Source organism: Lissotriton helveticus, chromosome 7, assembly GCF_964261635.1.
Source record: "Lissotriton helveticus chromosome 7, aLisHel1.1, whole genome shotgun sequence".
Classification (NCBI taxonomy): domain Eukaryota; kingdom Metazoa; phylum Chordata; class Amphibia; order Caudata; family Salamandridae; genus Lissotriton; species Lissotriton helveticus.
In genome coordinates, this window is record NC_136068.1 from 1,089,555,181 (window position 1) to 1,089,573,848 (window position 18,668).

At 45.0% G+C, this 18,668-nt stretch overlaps 1 protein-coding gene across 2 annotated transcripts in view; it reads right to left on the reverse strand.

Moving 5' to 3' along the window:
* The window catches only part of CEP131 (centrosomal protein 131), a 441,974-nt gene that overhangs the window by 235,258 nt on the left and 188,048 nt on the right, over positions 1 to 18,668 (reverse strand). For both annotated transcript variants that reach the window (XM_078654173.1, XM_078654174.1), the window contains 2 exons: positions 10,694 to 10,885; positions 93 to 230 (listed from right to left, as the gene is read on the reverse strand). In XM_078654173.1, the coding sequence (XP_078510299.1) occupies positions 93 to 230; positions 10,694 to 10,885 (330 nt within the window). The remainder of the gene's footprint in view (positions 1 to 92; positions 231 to 10,693; positions 10,886 to 18,668) is intronic.

The following is an 18,668-nucleotide window of genomic DNA, read 5'->3' on the forward strand; positions in this document are numbered from 1 at the left end:
TAATTACACGTCAAAAAATAACATTACTGTGTGTTAATTTGGGCAACTCTTCCTTTCTTATCCCACTTAAAGCACTGGATGAAGCAATGTACCAGAGCAGTCTGAAGAAGGTTTGTCACGCGCTTCTTCTCCTCCACCTCCAGTCTAAGCTTTATCATGGAGCTGGTGACCTCCGTGGCCACAGCAGATGCCTGCTCCAAATGAGCCACTTCCTCTTCGGATAGGAGCCCCTGGAGAAAAAAAGCATGCTGGGTAAACAAACGTAGCCTTCTACTGTTTCCTTGACAACATTTAAACTGCATCCAGCATTGAAAAAGCCAACAAGTCTACTCTTAGCAAGTTATAATTTTTCCAACCACATGCAGCACAAACTACACGAATAAAAGTGGTGGGCACATACTTGTAATTAAAAATAGGTAAGAAAGAAATTGCAGAAGGGAGCTGGTAACAGCATTCGGTGTTGTGAATAGAGAATAGTATTGGATTGTTGAATTTTTGCAAGAAGGCAGACACTGCTTCTGAACATGGTGGCCATTATGGAACAGTAAAACAATGATAAAACATGCACAAAAGCATTTATAGATGGCTACACTGTTTGAAGCAGTGGCCACACCTCATGTGGCACACTGCATATAAAATTAGTAGGAAATGTAAGAAGAAATAAAGAAAATATTAAGGAATAGAAGATAACCTGGCAAATGAGAAAATGGAAAAGTAAAACGCTGGTCCACCAGCCCTGGCATTAAAGCACAATGATTTATAGAAAATGTACACCTGTAATCAGGCAAGATATCATCACTCAAACTGGAATAAAGCCAAAAGTGTAGATTGTCTGACTCGCTGGCATGACTCTCTCTCATGTTGTGGGTGGAAGCACAATGCGAATGACATACAAAGAGACCAATGGATGAGGAGGATGAACCGCAACCCCTTTATTCTTATATATGCATCTATTATGATGATTTGGGGATTTCTTAATTACATGAGGTTGACAAGATACCTAAAGGTTTCTCCAGCCTACACCTAAAAATGAATCTAATAAAATAAGACAGTTTCCTTATGTGAAAATTAAAGAAAAGAAGATAAATCAAAGTGGGGGATAGTTTCGTTGGTTAATGCATCTGCTATACACATGACTAACACAGAGGTCAAAGGACTAAGTACTAACAGGTCTAACTCTGCTGTTGATCGTACTGAGGTTATTAAAATCAATACTGTTGAGATGGGTGATAGAAACACATCACTTGTCTATCAGAAAAGTTAGACGCTATGTTACTATAAGAATACTTGATGAAGCAATGTCTTGCATGCCGCACACAGTAGAGCCAGCACATTTAATTTTAAAAATGCACCTGTGTCCAATAATTTTGCAACATGTAAAACTGGCCACTCCGTACATTAATCAGACAGCTTGCTCATCCTCTTCTGTGAAACGTCACTGAGGAGTAGAGAATCAACAAGAAATCCTGTCTTTAGAAGCACAAGTACCACCACCAGGGTGTCCGTTAATTGGGTTCACTGCTGCTCCTACCTAAAGTAAAGCAAAATTCCAAACAACATACATTTGGAAGCGTATACACATCCGCCCTGTCAATTTTGGTAATAGAAGACTTGAACAAGATCCAAAAAGTCCTTCTGTTGTTTAAATGGCTTAAAAAAGCAAGTGTATCCTTTCGAAGTCATGTTTTAAACACACTTAAATCTATGGGTCTAGCTAGCACTATATAAAACTTAAAAATAAATAAATGGAAGTAATGGACTAATTGGCTCCTATTTTTAGTATTTGTTGTTTTATCTTCCTATAGTAAAAAAAATACCCAAAATAGGCTTAATTGAAGCATTGCTAAAACATATTTTGTTTAGTCATGCTTATAATGTCCTCTTGATGTTATAACTGTTATTAGTTTTATTTCCTTTGTCAAACAGGCACCCTAGAATGCTGATCTGCATTAACTATTTGTATTGAGATATTTTTAAGAACAATACTATGGGCCTGATTACGATGTCGGTCGCAAACTAAACCTCCCAATTCCCTGTCAGATTCGGTTCCGACCGACCGATTATGATGCTTCCGAACACCATGCGGAAAGTCTCCCGTTGACTTCAACGGGGGGGCTGTGTTCCGACTGACAACACAGGCTCCCATTGAAAAAGGGGTGGTTTCGGAAAACCTTTTACCCTGTGGTGGGCACCCTATGGTGCATGCCACACTGTGCATGGTTCTACAGGGGGGTGCCTTGGGTACCCCCATGGCCCCCAACTTGAGGCCTCAGGATGAAGGGAGGCCTACTAGATGTCCCCAAATTCAGTTTCTGACAGCCTTTTCATGTCTGCTGGTTCGAGTCGGAAAGGCTGTCTGAATCCAACATCGTAATACGTCGGTCGGAAACGCGGTCCGTAGAGCTGTACGATTCAGCTTCGACTGACTCGGAGTTTCCAAATGCCGGTCTGACCCAATTCAGAATGACCGACTGTTACCTTTCCATTGTAATCGGTCAGTCGGAAAGGTTTCCGACTTGGTCGGAAACATAGGTTCCGACATGGTTTAGGAAAATCTGAATGCCGTTCGAAGCCTTTCCGACCGAAATTGTAATCAGGCCCCCAGCAGTGGCCCAGACATCGTTCTAGCACTCCCCCCCCGGGTACGTCATGTGCTCACTGATCAGAGGGGAGGGGAGGTGGACTAGCGATAATCCTTAAAGACACCCTCACCTGTAGAACATCTGATGGCAACATCAAGGGATACGAAAGCTGCCACTATACTATACAAATCTCCCCAGTTACCTCGCTGTCAGGGACTCTGGTATATCGCCCGCCAGGCAATCTAGGAGACTTTTCGAACAAAATCATCGACCAAACGTCCATCAAATGTGCGTCCACCACTAACTACCTACTACTAGGAGACCTGAATGTACATTTCTTGGACCCGGATGACAAGCAGGCCAGTGAACTACTCCAGGATTTCACCTCAATGGGCCTTGACCTCAAAAACCCACGAGCCACTCATGAAAGAGGGCAACTGCTTGATCCTATTCTCTCCAATATCCCCAACCTGAGAACCCTTGACCATATCCCCCTTCCCTGGACGGACCACTTTTTGGTCTCCCTAGTATGGGACATCATCACTCCGCCCCCTCCACCTCCCAAAACCAGAACGTATACCAGACGATGGCAGAAATTGGAACCAGACGTTTGGGCAGCCAAACTCAGGGAAAATGCTCCCCACCCTCCCCACGACATCGTAGCAGGGGACAAAGAATTCAGTACCTGGATTACCCAATCGCTCGACGCCATTCTGCCTAAAACCCACTCTCTGAAACACACCAAGAGAGTTAATCCCTCACCCTGGTATACCCCGGAACTCAACCTTCTGCGCAAGGTTTGCAAAAGAAATGAACGTATTTGGAGGAAGGAAAAAACCAAGGAACAAAAAGATTCATTCCGTACCTCTGTAAAAACTTACAAAAAAGAGCTCCGTAACACCAAAACCAGCTTCTACGAGAACAGAATTAAAAACGCTGCCTGTTCGGCCCATGAAACCTATTCAGTTCTTAAAGAACTCCTCCACGCCCCTGACCCCCCACTTAAACCCCTCGATCCCAAAGAAGCTGAAATCAAATGTAACAACTTAGCCACCTTCTTTGACGAGAAGATTCAAAAAATTCTTCTTACCATACCCCCCCGATCAGGCCCACACAGAGCAGGATCTCACTACCACCTCTACCCATCCTCCTCTGCTGTTAGCCCACCCCCAACCCTCCCTGGACGCTTTCGGCCCCGTAACAACGGAAGAAGTAGGAGCAATGCTAGCCTCAATTAAAAGTGGCTCCCCCCTCGACCCTGCACCCCTCCGCTTCCTAAAAAAAGTGGCGAGCACCATCATCCCTCCCCTCACGGCCCTGATCAACTCCTCTCTCTCGGAGGGCATAGTCCCTCCCAGCTGGAAAGCGGCAGCAGTCAAAGGTCTACTAAAAAAACCCTCCTTAGACCCGCAGGACTTCACCAACTATAGGCCCATATCCCTTCTCCCTGGAAACAGCAAGATCGCAGAGAAGCTGGTAAACCAGCAATTATCGCTTTACCTAGAAAGCAACAACCTCTTAGCGGTCTCCCAGACAGGGTTCCGTCCAGGTCAGGGCACGGACACCGCCCTCCTGGCAGCGGTGGAGAAGGCCAGAAGCATTCTGGACACAGGAGGATCAGTGGCAGTGATCCTCCTGGATCTCAGTGCGGCCTTCGACACTGTAGACCATCCCACCCTAATCCACCGACTGGGAGAGATCGGACTAAAGGGTATGGCCCTGAAATGGCTAGAATCCTTCTTATCAGGACGCTCCTTCCAGGTGCGGGAAAACGACAGCTGCTCATCCACCATCCCCCTCCGGTGCGGAGTACCACAGGGCTCATCCCTGAGCCCCACGTTGTTTAACGTGTACATGGCCCCACTGGAGAAGAGGGTCAGTTCGTTCGGCGTGTCAATTATCAACTACGCCGACGACACGCAGCTGGTCGTAACCCTCTCACATCCCCACCACGCCCCATCGGATCTCCATAGCTGCCTCTCCGAAGTCCACCGATGGATGAATCTCTCCTCACTGAAACTGAATGGGTCCAAGACTGAGATCCTCTTGATGGGCCACAAGGGGCCCGCTTTGCCATCTCACCTTTGGCCCAGTTGCCTAGGTGACCCTCCTGCACCCAAGGAAGAGGTTAAGAGCCTTGGTGTGTGGATTGAGAAGGACATGAGCTTTAAAACTCAGGCTAAAAGAACGGCAGGGACATGTTTTGGGCTACTCAGAGCCTGCAGGAAGATCTTCCACCTGCTCCCCGATACCGCAAGGAGGCTCCTCATTCAGGGTCTAATCCTGGCAAGATTAGACTACTGTAACGCCATCTACCTGGGAGCCCCTGAAGCCACCCTGAACTCACTGCAAAAAGTCCAAAACGCCGCCGCCCGCCTACTCACGGGCACACCAGGAAGATCCTCCGCCAGGCCGGCTCTTAAATCCCTCCACTGGCTCCCAGTCAGGGAGAGGGTCGTCTTCAAGGCCCTCTGTCTGGCCCATAAAACCCTCAACAATAACGGGCCCCCTCTTCTCAAAGAACTCCTAATCCCATACAAAGCGGAGAGAGACCTCCGGTCCAGCGTAGAAAATCTTATCGTAGTCCCTAGAGTCAGAAAAGCCAAGACCGGTGGCCGTCGTTTTTCGGTTCACACGGCCAAACATTGGAACCATCTACCACGAAGACTCAGGACAGAACCAAACTACCTCCAGTTCAGAAAAACCCTAAAGACCCTCCTTTTCCCGCAAACATAATTTCATTAGACGGCTGATACCCTTGGAGAAACAGGTCAGCGCTGGGATGCTCTTTGAGTTACTACGCGCTTTATAAAACCTTTAAATAAATAAATAATAAATTAAATAAATATGTTTATTTATTCAAAATGTCCCATGAATCAGATTTGTACCAGAAATCTATCCATGGTTGACAAACAAACTACCATTAATGTGGACCCCACGGTTGTCCCCTTCATATTTCCTTGCTGATTTGTTACTATAGGAAATTGGCTTATTAGTTGTGCAGGATGTAAAGCATGTGCTAGTAACAGGTCCACAATTTTCTCTTACTGGGAGCCAAGTGCCGTATTGCAGAGCTGGTCTCTCTCAGGGTAGTGAATCAGAGCAGTTCAGGGCCTACTCAGGGGAGATGGTGTGGGCTAGTAATCACCTTTCAGTGGTATGCAATAATAACACTCAATAAATGATTGTCCAGTCATTGCTTTTCCTTTAGAAAAAAAGAAAAGTACATTACACACACACACACACACACACACGCTACTAAATAATATGCATTCATTTACAAATGTGTATATCGGGCAGATTGAAAATACCATAGATGACACAGAATAATCACATTTGACCCATAAAGGGGCACAACCTGCAAAATCACAGTTCCGCCCATCTATACTAGATAACACATCAAAATATACGGCATATCACCTTATGTAAAACAGGCCCATTGGCTTTGTCAAGGTTTCAAGAGCAACAAACCACATGTTAAAAACACCATCATTTTGTGTGCAAATGTAATAATCAATAATAACTGTGTAAATGAATGTTAATGAAGCATGTCCACCTTCATCAATAATCACTATCCACATTATTAAGTCAATCAAGCATTTTAAAATTAACAAAACATGTGGCTCTGTGCTTTTTATATACTTCAGCTGCGGTTTGTGGTCAAGGGCATTGGCACTCCACTCCCTTTACTTTCACTCCCAGGGAATGCCATTGCCAAAATGGAAGCAAATTGTTTAAATCTGCTTCTTTATAATAATAAAAAAAACACGTACACACACATCTCTTGCTTGGAGCTGGGACTGCTTCACACCATTCTTGTTTGTCTGTTGTGGTGATGAGTCATGTGTGACACACTGCCAGTGACACTGACAGCCTACAGCATTTATGGGCTGACAATCTCACAGCCCTGAGGCTGTGAAGTCATCTGCCTGGCAAAAACAGCCTCGAGGAACAATGTCCACCCCCTGATGGCACAGGGGTGAAGTTAGCACCGGGCGATTCAGGCTGAAGCCCAATAGTGCCCGGAGCTTCACGTCAATAAGTGGAGTGGAGAGCATGACCTCCCTACCAGTTCTTAACTCATCACAGGGTGGGGTGTGTCTCACCCCGAGGCGAGTGGAGAAAGGGTGGGGTAGAGGCTGGTGATGGGAAGCTGAGAAATCAAGTCTGCGCAGTTTGTCATCTGTACTTTTGAAGACACACTGCACAGACTCAAGGTGTCTGCTTCCAGCGCTACAGGACTGTGGAAGCCATTTGAGCTTCAGTGTGTGCAGTTTCATTGGCAGTTGGGAGCAGACCATTTTCCAGCGGATCCCTATCACTCCCTAAACATGAATGAGAGCATGCACATGTATCCTGTGCAACGCAGAGTGAATTCTTTTTCAAGATTTTGGCAGGGCTCACTGGAACGCTGCTCTCAGGTTCCCCTGTTCCTTTACCTTTAACGCCTCTCTGTTTTTTGGGCCTTGCTGTCCATGAATCACTTTAAGTTGGGCCGGCTGGGCAGGAGCTTCGGGAGAATTCGAATTCCTGCATCACGGATGAACAAAGACTGTGCAGCAAAGGTATGTACACCCCAGACAGACACACTAAGCCTGGGGTCATGTCTGTTTCGGTGAACTTGAAGGCATGGCTTAACTGTTGGAAGAAGTTTTGGGGGCAGCTGTGTTTCATCCTTAACGTAGGTACAATAATATATTAAAGATAGTTTGAGCAGCGTTCTTATTAGGGACCCACAAACTGCTATTAGGTATTCACAATTTCTCTGCAATACTTGTCCTGGATCAGGGGTATCAAATGGAGGGCCTTACATTTGCCAGATTTCCAGGATATACACATGAAATAAATGTATGTACAATTAATCTCAAAGGAACTTGTCCATATTGCCAGCGATTATCCTAAAAATCTGACATATTTTATTTAGCCCTCTTACATATACGTTGGACAGTCCTGTCCTGGATAAGCTACAAAAAGAGAATAATAAGGCGCAAAAGGGACCATTTACAAAAAATTATAAATGATTGTTCTGTTTGGAATGCTGGAGTACTCCAGCCTATCTCAGCCTGTCTCCAGCCCGGGTGGGTTGGCATTCGGTGGGGGTAGGCAGAGTAACATACAAGTGCAAGGAAACCGAATCTTGTGGCATGTCTGAGAGAGGCCCCAGAAAGAGATATACTGCCTGAAAAATCACATCTCCAGCTAAAGATGGACATGTTTTCATTGTCTAAGTCCTGGCCAGCACCGTTGCCTTGCATTAGAATGAGGCAAGAAAATGGTGATCGACCTCCCAAAACTTTTTGTGCCCCCCCTTAAATGAACTCCTAATACCACCAATGATTCTCCCCGCCAACTAACCCACACCGCACCCTAGCTAAGCTAAGCTAAGCCAAGACTCACCACTCTCAAACCTTACCAGCCGCCACTGATTTACTTCAAAGCCACATAAAATGCAATCATAAAAGCTGTCCCTAGAGGGTATCACTTTCTGATCACATAAAATACAATCTTAGATTCTGCCCCTAGAGGGCTCTACACAACATGTACTTTTTTAACACCTTCAGGCCACGTAAAATTCAATGCTACAATTAGACTATAGTGGATGCTGCACTCCCAGCTGTAGAACAAAAGCTTCAGCCTTAGGAGTTCTTTTAAATATTAGACAAAAATCCCTGAGGGTGACGGATTCCTTGACCCCGCAAACGTAGGGTCAGTTTTGCAACGATTACTCCTAGGGGTCTGCTGGACCTCCTACAGCCCCACAACAACACTTTTTAAATTTGTTGTTGGTGCCCCTGTCCTCCTAGGGCCGCCACAAGGCAAGACAAATATTCAAACAAGGAAGCCCCGCATGGCATACAGTTAGTAGCAATGAAAATGATATTTACAGCTCTTCTGCTGTGCCAGAGAGCCACACAACTTTATCTTTTTTTTCCACAGGGCAGGGTGTGCCCGGTGCCACCTGGGATACCCCTACACATGGCTCCCAAGCTGGGGGCAGGGCAAGGAGCCTACCCATGGCTGCCCTTGCCGGTTTTGTGGGCAGGATAGCTCTGCTGTGTGGTGTCAGTCCCGCTCCCACCAGACACAGGGACAGGCAGCAGAAAATGGGCCCACTACATTTGGAGGTGGGACACAACAGCGTTCTTCCTTAATTTTTGTGTCAGCCCATGAGAGATGGGGGGGGGGTGGCAGAGGTAGGAATGAGCCTGGGGAGGGGGCCCCGTTCATGTCTCCTCCCTGGTTAAAATAAAAAAGTAATCCTTGCGCCAACCCCCAGGCCCACCAGGGGAGCAATCAAAGGATGGGACTGCGGAGTGCCACACGCTCCGAAGCTCAGAAAAGGTCAACGTTTTTTGAAAAGCCACAGCTTAGGCTACATTGAACTGATTTGGATGATCCTGGGTTTGTTTCATTCCTGGTGGCTGGCTCCATGACTTTTGGCTCTCAGAGTGGTGTACCCTGCACCAGCTCTCCTCCTGGTCTTACCATTAGGAGTCACCGGCACGGAAAAAAGGGAGAACTGACATCACTCTGACGAGGTCTACTTATGGCTCTGGTGAAGGCATACGGAGTCACAAGCGGAGCCGTGCTATTGTGATGTCCTCGTCAACGTGGGAGGGCTATAAAAACTTTTCCATGGAATGCTGGCACAGGGATAATTCAAAAGTTGAGGAATCCACAGGCCGATGTATCCATCAGAAGTACAGATCTTTCCCCCAATTGGTCCTCCGGGGTTGGAAGGGGGCAAGCCTTACTGGCCTTGGAAAGACCCACTGGTCCTGGGGTCAATCTGGGGGCAGGGTCTTCAATCTGTTTGGGAATTCGGGTGTTTCTCTTTCCAGATATCCATGGCTGTCTCGCCAAGCACCCCTGGTCAATCCTAGAATACCACTGGACTTCTCTGCCTCAACCTTCCTGCACAGCATGCTGGGACAATTCAATATGGAGTCACTGGTCACATTTGTTCCTGGGGTCTCAGCTCTGCCTCTCGCTAACGCTACAACTACTGCCAGGGTCTTTCCCACCAAAAGTTCAAAGAGGAGCTCCCGTCGTGTTGGTGCCCATTGTCTGGGCTCCCTCCTTTATTCAGTGGGCCTGGGCTGTCACCAGCCCTTGTGCAATGTGACAAGTATCTAACAAATGCAGAGGTTTGTCCCCCACACTTTCCTGCTCAGGAGTTAAGGGAAGCACTGTTAATTACTCCTTTTGTGTGGGATGGCGTTTGTTTCTGCTGCTGGAGAGAAACATAATTAACTTGGCACTGCAAGGTGACAAAAGGCCTGGGCTCTGATCCAGAGCGGAGCCAGAGAAATACGACAATCCTGAATGATCCATAGGTTGTACAAATAACCTCTTGGAACACTCAGATTTAGTTTTCTCACACATTTACAATCCGTTTTGTTAGGTCACTGGACTTTGTAGGCCAAAGGGAAGCGAAATTCCAAGGCAGTTTACCCCATTTGTGTGTGATATATGTACGCTAAAATGTTAAGTCCTACTCCAGATCAATAGCTAACCCTGTAGATTCTCCTCTGTGCCAGGGTACCTGGGTGCAGCTACCGGCCTCACACGTGCACACGTGTAACCAGTCAAGTGCCCCTCACCCTAGTGTATCGCAGAGACCTTATCTTAAAAGGCGGGCACTGGCGGTAAACATGTGTAGTCCATTTTCTATGTAAGTACTGTGGGTACACAGTAAAACGTTAAAAACTGGGATATCCAAAAAGCACAACAAAAATAAACACCCATACTGAATCGGAGGATCCCAATTGCAACAGTTACATCAATTGATGCAACAAAGTCAACACTTGTACAGGTTCATTTCATTGGTTCACATCAAGGACCTGCCATGATTAGCTCCTATAAATGTTTTCCATATAGGTTCCAATTAAAGACCAGCAATGGTCATCGTCAGTGTCCTCATTGGTTCATATAAAAGACCTGAAATGTTTGGCAGATTTGTTCTCTGCAGTGGCTTGCCTACAGTCCACATCCAGAATGGTCCCATAATTGAGCTCCTACGGATGGCTCAGGAAGATGTTTACACTAATTGGCCCTATAAAGAGTGCAGTCCAGCCCTGGCTACAATTAAAATAAAAGTTTATCCATACCTCTCGCTGGGCATTGGATGCTTGGGAATGAGGCCGTTCCTGCTCAGACTTCTCCATCTCATCCAAGAAGCTTATGATGCTCTGCAGCTTAGCCTCAGACAGCAGGGCCCCATCGTCTGGCATCATTGGTGGATGTGTCATCTTCCCAAACCGCTCAAGGTTGTCAGTGGTCAGGGAGTTTGATCCAGCATCCTACATGTGAAGAAAAACATGACATTTTTGCAACACCACATCTTCTAGGAAGCATGGCATTCACAAGTCAAGTTCAAATGTTCCACCACAGCTGTCATCTATCCCTTCTCATTTACACACCATCAAATGAGAGATTTCAAGAAATTAGGGTGTTAATGCAAAAGAAGCTATAGGAGGATGACGCTTTTATACATTTTGTTCATAATGTGCATTATTATTAGCTTGCAAAGAAAGTAAGCAAGTTAACCAGAGGCAAGAGTTCTAGATGTCTTAAGACGTTCTGCTCAGTTGCCAGTCACAGCCCATCCACTCCCATCGCCTCATTGTTCCTTTGGTGTCCACCCCTTCCAGAAGTCATTTCTTCTCATAAAATGTATAGTAAAATGCTGCATAGGGAAACTTTGCTGCCTCTGAGCCAGGATACATTGAACACAAGGAGGCCCTATTTTCAATAGCCCAACAATTGCAAAATTGTTCCACATTTACTGCCCATTTAGCAATTAAGCCTCAGAGTAAACTTCAGACAATGGCAGAAGAACAATTATTTCAGTAGATTCAATGGTGTGGCTGGCCAACAGGGATATCACTGAAGAAGCCACAAAATTAAATGAGCTAAGATGTCTGCACTGAGTGCTCAACCTGTGCAAGCAAAATGTCACAGGTTAGAACTCACAAACCCAACTCAGTGTTCCATCCTTTTGAAGTTGATAAAATGAGCACTGTAGAGTTAAGAATCAAGAAATAATGTAGTTTGTGGAATGTACTACATAATGGGAGATTGCTACTCAGGTAATAACTTGGAACCAGAAGAAATGTCTTCCTAATAGTGCACTGTGTGATCCTGGGCAGGCCACTTTATCTAATGAGGCCACTTCTCTCTTATCCTTAAAAATTAGGAGCATTTAAAGTAAAGGCTAGTCCTAGAATTTGGTACTAATGAAATAGATTGTCGGCTGGGTCTATTATAAATTGTCAGTTCACATCCCTTCCAACTGCAAGGCTTCAAACACAGAAAGGGATACAGTCCAAGGCACATCCGATCTAAAGCCGGTGCTGTATGCTGAGATTTTGAGAGTGGTGAGGTGTAAAAGTAGGGTATGAGCAGGGCTTTAAGTGGGCCGGGTCTCAGCACTAGCGGTTTTTTAAAGGGGGCCTCGAAACGGGTCTCTATCGGGCTCTGTTTTGTGCCAGGGTTGGATTAGGATTGAAAATCGGCCCGGGCACGCAAAAAAAAAAAAAAAAAAAAAAAAAAAAAAAAATCGGCCACATTTGCATAAATCACTCTTCAAATCACTGCTTTAGCGTAAACTTATAAAAAAAACTTTGAGGGGGTAGAAAAATGCACGCATTCGTTTACACTGGTGAAACAAGGGAGGCCACTTCTACTCAGGCCCCCTGCCCCCGCTCAGTATGTGCACACATTAATGGGCTGACCAGCGAGACAAAGGGAGTGATACCTCTGCCTGTTGCTAAACGGAGGTAATGAGCGTCCATCTGCCTCTAGAGCGGCCACTCAGACACCAGCTAGGCCGCTGGCTGTATTCGAACAATAGAGACAGCGCCAAAATGCCCCCCAGACTGCTCCAAAAAGCAGCCCACAGCAGAACTCGGACACCGGCCCCTCTGGCATTGCCCGAATGCCCGCGTTACCAATCCTACGCTGCTTTGTGCCCTAGCACAGGCGGTCCATTTTTTTCCGGACTGCAGTGACAGCAGGCACATCGTCGTACACTGCTCATTTCTCACTAGCAGAGAAGTGATGGCATGACATTGTAGGGGAAGGGAAATTCTTTAAAGAGAGCCATTTTCTCTCTGGATTTCCCTTCTCTTTTTGAAACTCAGGAGCAGCAACGTTGTCGTGGTGTCACGTGCAGCTACCAACCGTTGCCAAAGCCAATAGACCCGACTTGTTGTAGGTATGATGTCACTTGTTGTATCATATCTAGATGCATTGACAGAAACAGAAAAATACAAGTCAGGCGGAACACTATGCTAAGCACAGATTTTTAGTTTACGTGTTTTAAGCCACGCCCTTAATTACATTGGCCACGCCCCTTTAAGACACCCTCCAGTTTTTTCATCCTACTTAAAGCCCTGGGTATGAATGTAACAAGCGTGCGAAGCGCACAATCCTAACCAATAGAAAGGGTGTTTTGGGGTTCTTCCGCCGAGAAATTTTTGAAGAAAACAGTGGCAAATTGTACATTTTAAAGCAATTATGATAAATCGAAGAAAGTTTATAAAGCAATTGTGAACATGTAGTGTTGAAATATTTAAACATCAGAAACTGCGCCCTATCTTACTGCAATAAAAATATTCAACAATTACTGTAGTAAGCCACTTGTACGATTGGACATAAGTACTATGGAAATGTTGCACATAAGCAATGAGAAGACTTGGCAGCCATAAATAAACACTTTGACTGTCAGATCACCATAGTAATTGCTTCAAATGTGAAAATAACCGTCTCCCCTCGGGGTGGAAGGGCATTAACCCTTTTGCCAACCGACACCGGCCGCCCCGGTCTAAAACAGGCCTGGTAAAGTTCTGCTCGCTGCTCTCACGTGATTGGTTGAAGGTGCCTGTATTGTATCGGAGGGATGGAAGAGGGATTCTAGGTGATACTGCAAACAAAACGCACGACGCAAGTACTTTCATTAAAAACTCCCACGTTTTGAATAGTATTTACTGACTGTACAAAATTATAACCAAACCGGTGTCACGAGTATTTTCATATCCTGGCCTCATCACCATGAAAGTGCTCTGAAGACACAAACGCTGGAGCATGTAAATACAACAAGTACACTACAATAAGGGGTCTATATAACGCTTGCATTGCTGTCAAAAACACATGTCTGTTCTACCTATAGAAGTGTAACTTAGTTTATTGGTCTTTGAACAGAGTAAAGGCGGAGTGATAAGAGCCCATGTACGAACGAGTGACCTATGGGCCAAAGACATATTCACACATGCCAACAAACCCGTTTCAGGCGAGAGACTCCTGATTTGTGATGCCAAAAAATTGCTTTATTTCAGCTGTCTCTCGCCTACAATTCACTCTGCTTCAATATCAGTCAATAGGGAAATTATACTCCACCGTTTCTTTAAAATCTCCCACCTTCCTGTCCTAAAAATGTTGGCATGCACAACAGAGACTTTTCAAGGCATGGGCGAAGTGGGCTCCAGCCTTTCAGGGGACCCCCTTGATAGAGCCAGCTATGTCCTGCAGAGAGTTTTGCCCTGATGACCTTGAATAATTTTTAAACAGAATGTTTTAACTAGCATTTTTCTAGCCTTTATTTTTAAAGCGTGAGAGTCCATTACAAACATTTTGCAGACAAAATGTGTTTATGTTTAATGCTACATACATATAAAAAGTTTATTTTAGATCAATAAAGGACCTCACATATGAGAAATGGGAGGGTGCGACAGAGATTATTTGCAGTAATATTAGTGACCTGCTGCTGCGTTACAATCTTGAAAACACACATCACTATCCCTAAATATCAGATGTACACACATTTAGAATTTGACCAAAAATGGGCATGAAAGAGCTGAAACTGGATCATAATAAAATCAAAGCTATTCCGAACAGGGGCTTCCAAAATGCATTTGACCCAGGCCCTCCAAAATCTTTAAAACGTTCCCGATGCACGCACGGACATCTGACCAACAGACAGATAAACCTCTAAATGTAAATGTACAGGAATTTATATAGCGCAAATCACCAAGCGGTTTCTAAGCGCTTGCTTAGGGAACCCGTCCTGGTATTCCCCTGTGAGATAACCCCGGCAGGGTATCCGCAAGGTGAAAGCCAGGCATCCCGCCGCGAGGGGCCGTTGTGGAGATTAAGCAAGCTATTGCCCAGAGTCGCAGAGTGTGAACCCGTGAATCGAGTAGGCACCGGAGCGAGAATTGTCGAGTCCATGGACATTTTAGGACTCAAGACCCCGCCGAGCCGGGAATTGAACCCTGGTCCCGGGCTGACCTCTGCTTCCAGGTCTGCCTCCTCTAACCAGTGAGCCACACAACCTCTACTCACGTAGATTATCATAATTCTTCCAAGAACACCCCAGCAGAGTAACAAGTGTTTGAGGTAAGCAAAAATCTCACTGACCGTACAGTATATGGTCCTGGTACTGATAGACGCTCGTTGAGTCTTCTTCAAATGTTTTCAGTGTTTTCCGGATGTATGCTATCTATTCCAGCCAAAGGCCTACAGTGCCCCCGAGAGGCCAATTGGAGTACTTTGATCGAGCAGTCAGTTTTACTCGTTCAAAGCAGATCAATTTTATTACAGCGTTTAGATAACGCATACTGCCCTTATATGGCACACTGGAGCACCTGCCTAGATGGACATCCTGCCATGCAGTGCCGGGGGTAGGGTTGCAAGGTTGTTGCCTTTGGTATGCAATCCTATGAGGAAGTGTTTTCATGTTGTGTGTGATGACCGTCGAAGTGCGTTTATCATGGTATGGGAGACTTCAACTTATTGGAAATCGTGGAAATATTGGAAACCAATTGTCAGGAAAAAGAATTCCAAGGAAATTATCTAGAATCAGAAACAAGTAAAAGAACACCAAAGAGTAGATCCAGAATGGCAGCATCCACCCCTTTAAGCTCACCACTCAAGTACGATCTTCAGCATCCTGTATCAGTGGAGGACAGCCATAGTCCTACAAGAATTAAGCAAATAAACCTTTCACCCCCCAATAACCATTTCATCTGTTAGCAGGATAGATCTTGGGTCAGGGGAATCGGCGAAGTACAATGAAGATTACTCAAACACACAATGGACTCAAACCCTGATACGTACTCTGGAACAAGCAATAAGGGTTTTGAACTACCAGTCAGATATAATGGAAGTTCAAATAGATCTCGTAAATCTAATTGCTGGCCACATTTCGGGCATTAACACCAAAATGGATTTAATAACATCCCTACTAACGAGCAGGGGAAAGATGGATCAGCAAACAGACAACAACAAAGAATCACCCAATTGTGGCTGTGGCTCAATTATTGAGAAACTGGTAACCCTCCCAGAAATCCTAAAGGACATCTTAGGGGTAGTGAAACAATCTTGTAACAAGCAGATTAAACAAAAAACAAAAAATTGTCAAACTAGAGGAAAAAAACAAAAGGCATCAACTTAATAACAGAGGAATGCAGAAACGTCAAGGGCGAATTAGAGCAAGTGGAGTTTTTGGATCAACCGGATATAACAGACCCCCAAACAGACGCCTTACAGAGCTCCCTCAAGTCCCCGGCGGTTGCCAAACCAACAAAACGGCAAAGAAAGCGTGCAAGGAAGGCCGGCTCAAATATAACAAACAGCCAAGCCCAGCTTTGGAGAAAATGTTCCCGATATTTACAATAAAAACACCGCAAGGGGAAAAGAATAATCCATCGAAAGTGCTCTCGCGTGGGGCTGCACAAATTGCTGTAGACCAAACCAAAGTCACTGCGAACTCCAAACCAAGACAACAAAGTATGATCTCTATTTCCATACATCAAAAGACGGACCAAGTCCTTCACATGGACGCAGGATCTCCACCAGAGGAAAAAGTAGCTTAGATACCCAAACAGGACGCGCAGCAACTAGAAAGAAACAAAGTAACTGACAAAGGAGAGGGGCGAGAAAAAACACTTCAAGTGTTAGATAAATGTGAATTTTGGTGTAATAGAGGTCCAAAAACAGGAATAGGAGTTAATCTTCACAAGGAGAGGATAAAAGGGTTAGAACTGGAAAAGCGGGAAGTTTCACCAGTCAAGAAGCTGCAGGCATTAACAACTACCAAGGTTCAAAATATTAACAAACCAATAGAGGTTACAATAACTGGAAAAGATCGAAGTTGTAAGCTCCATCATTCAGAACCAGACCCGGAGTCAACAGCGACAAGAGCAATGAAGAACTCAGGTATAGCGGTAAGGAAATTGGAGGAAGTAAACGCAGTCCCTACGGAGCGAGACCTACTATTCAAAAATGATATCCCATTAATAAGAACTTCTGAATCAGTAAAAGACGAAATCTCACAATCCTTCAACAGTGACCAAAACTATTCTGAGGGGTTCGAATCGAAATTGACATTCATACCCGAATATGTGACCAAAGGAAGGCAAGTCATCTTGAATCGAGGGAACTTGTTGAGGTTATTCAAAGAAATTCCAGAATTAAATGGAATTTGCTCACAAGACCTAATAGTCGTAGAATTCAAACAAACTCCCAGGTCAGGAGCTGAAGAAACTCTGACAACTTGGTCCTCAAAGGACTTGGAGGACAAAATATACTCAATGAGTGCAAGGTTTGGAGTCTGGGGAATTATGCTGAAGGTTCATAAACGCCCCAGGTACCTACATCCCCTCCTTAAAAATCTAAGAGAGGGAGCTACACCGGGGAAAAGCCATAAAACAAGCGTACGCAGCGCGAGATCCAACACTCCCACTATACCTCCTAATGAAAACAGGGCCAACATAACGGAAAGTCTTGCAAATACGGAGGGCAGACCACAGGACAACAGGGACTGGTCTTGGGTGCCCAAATTGCTAAACAATAAGTGTACCTAATGAAGAACCGAAAACTTCAACAGGAGAAAGGAGGCTGGCCCTTAATAGGGAGGAGGCGTGACCAGCCATCATCACGATCTGCTTATGGCATGTCCTTGGATTTAAAGACATGGGGCAGGATCACAAAACTCTATCCTTCTTTCTTCAACAAGACAATATCCTGCTCCAGGAAACCAGGCAATTGACTCCAACTTCAATTCCAGGATTAATAAAATACCATACCCTGGCTGAAAGATTTTCAATCTTCGGGCACTCTAGAGGGGGCCTATCAACCTACGTTGCACAAAAACAGGACTGGTTAACCGAAGAATTGGACACGGGGACTAATTGGGTCAAACTAAGCGGCAAACACTTGCCTGATGAATTAAAGTGCCAACTTTTATTAGTCAACGTTTACATTCATCCCAAAAGAAAAAAGCAGAAAGGAAAATACACTACTCTAATGAATCTAATAAAATCAATGCAGAGAAGTCATCAGCATTGTCAAATGTTCATCTCAGGTGACTTCAATTGTAACCTTATAGCCAGAACTCAGAATGAAAGTAAAAGGCAAGATAACCAGGGAGTTAGAACATTAGTGAACGAACTAGAAACTCTTGGTCTGACAATCTTGAACGGCAAGACACCCGGAGATATTCCAGCGGCAGCCACATACTTGAGCGGAAAAGTTTGTTCAATAATAGACTTTACCATCATCAGTAATAAATTGCTCCCACAAATCGACACTTTCAAAATTACCCCACGAGTTGAAAGCGATCACCTACTCCATAACTTGAGAATGAATATTAAAGTAAAGCCTGCACAAAAAAATCCATTCCATCATGCATCACCCAGAAAAGTTCAATTTACGAAAATTAAAATGGCGGGTAGTGGCATCAAAAACCATACAGGAGACAGCCAGGGAATTCTTGGGCAAATTGGGCCCGCAATCAGAAGATGAGAGCGTAAAAACCTGGGAACAGCTGGCCCAGTTACTAGTTCAAAGATTCACAGCCACCCCGGGAGTACTTCAAGGAAGGCGACCAAAAGAGAATCATGGTTCAATAATAGATCACGCAAAATCGCTCCGCAGTCGCAAAAACTCCCCTATGCATTTATCGGATGTGGACGATTGAGGCTCCCGACAGTGTTGCTGTTGCAATTGTGTTCTAACTCTTTCTCTCCCCTTTCTACTTCTATCCTGTGTTATACTACTCACAAATGTGCTGACTGAGGAATG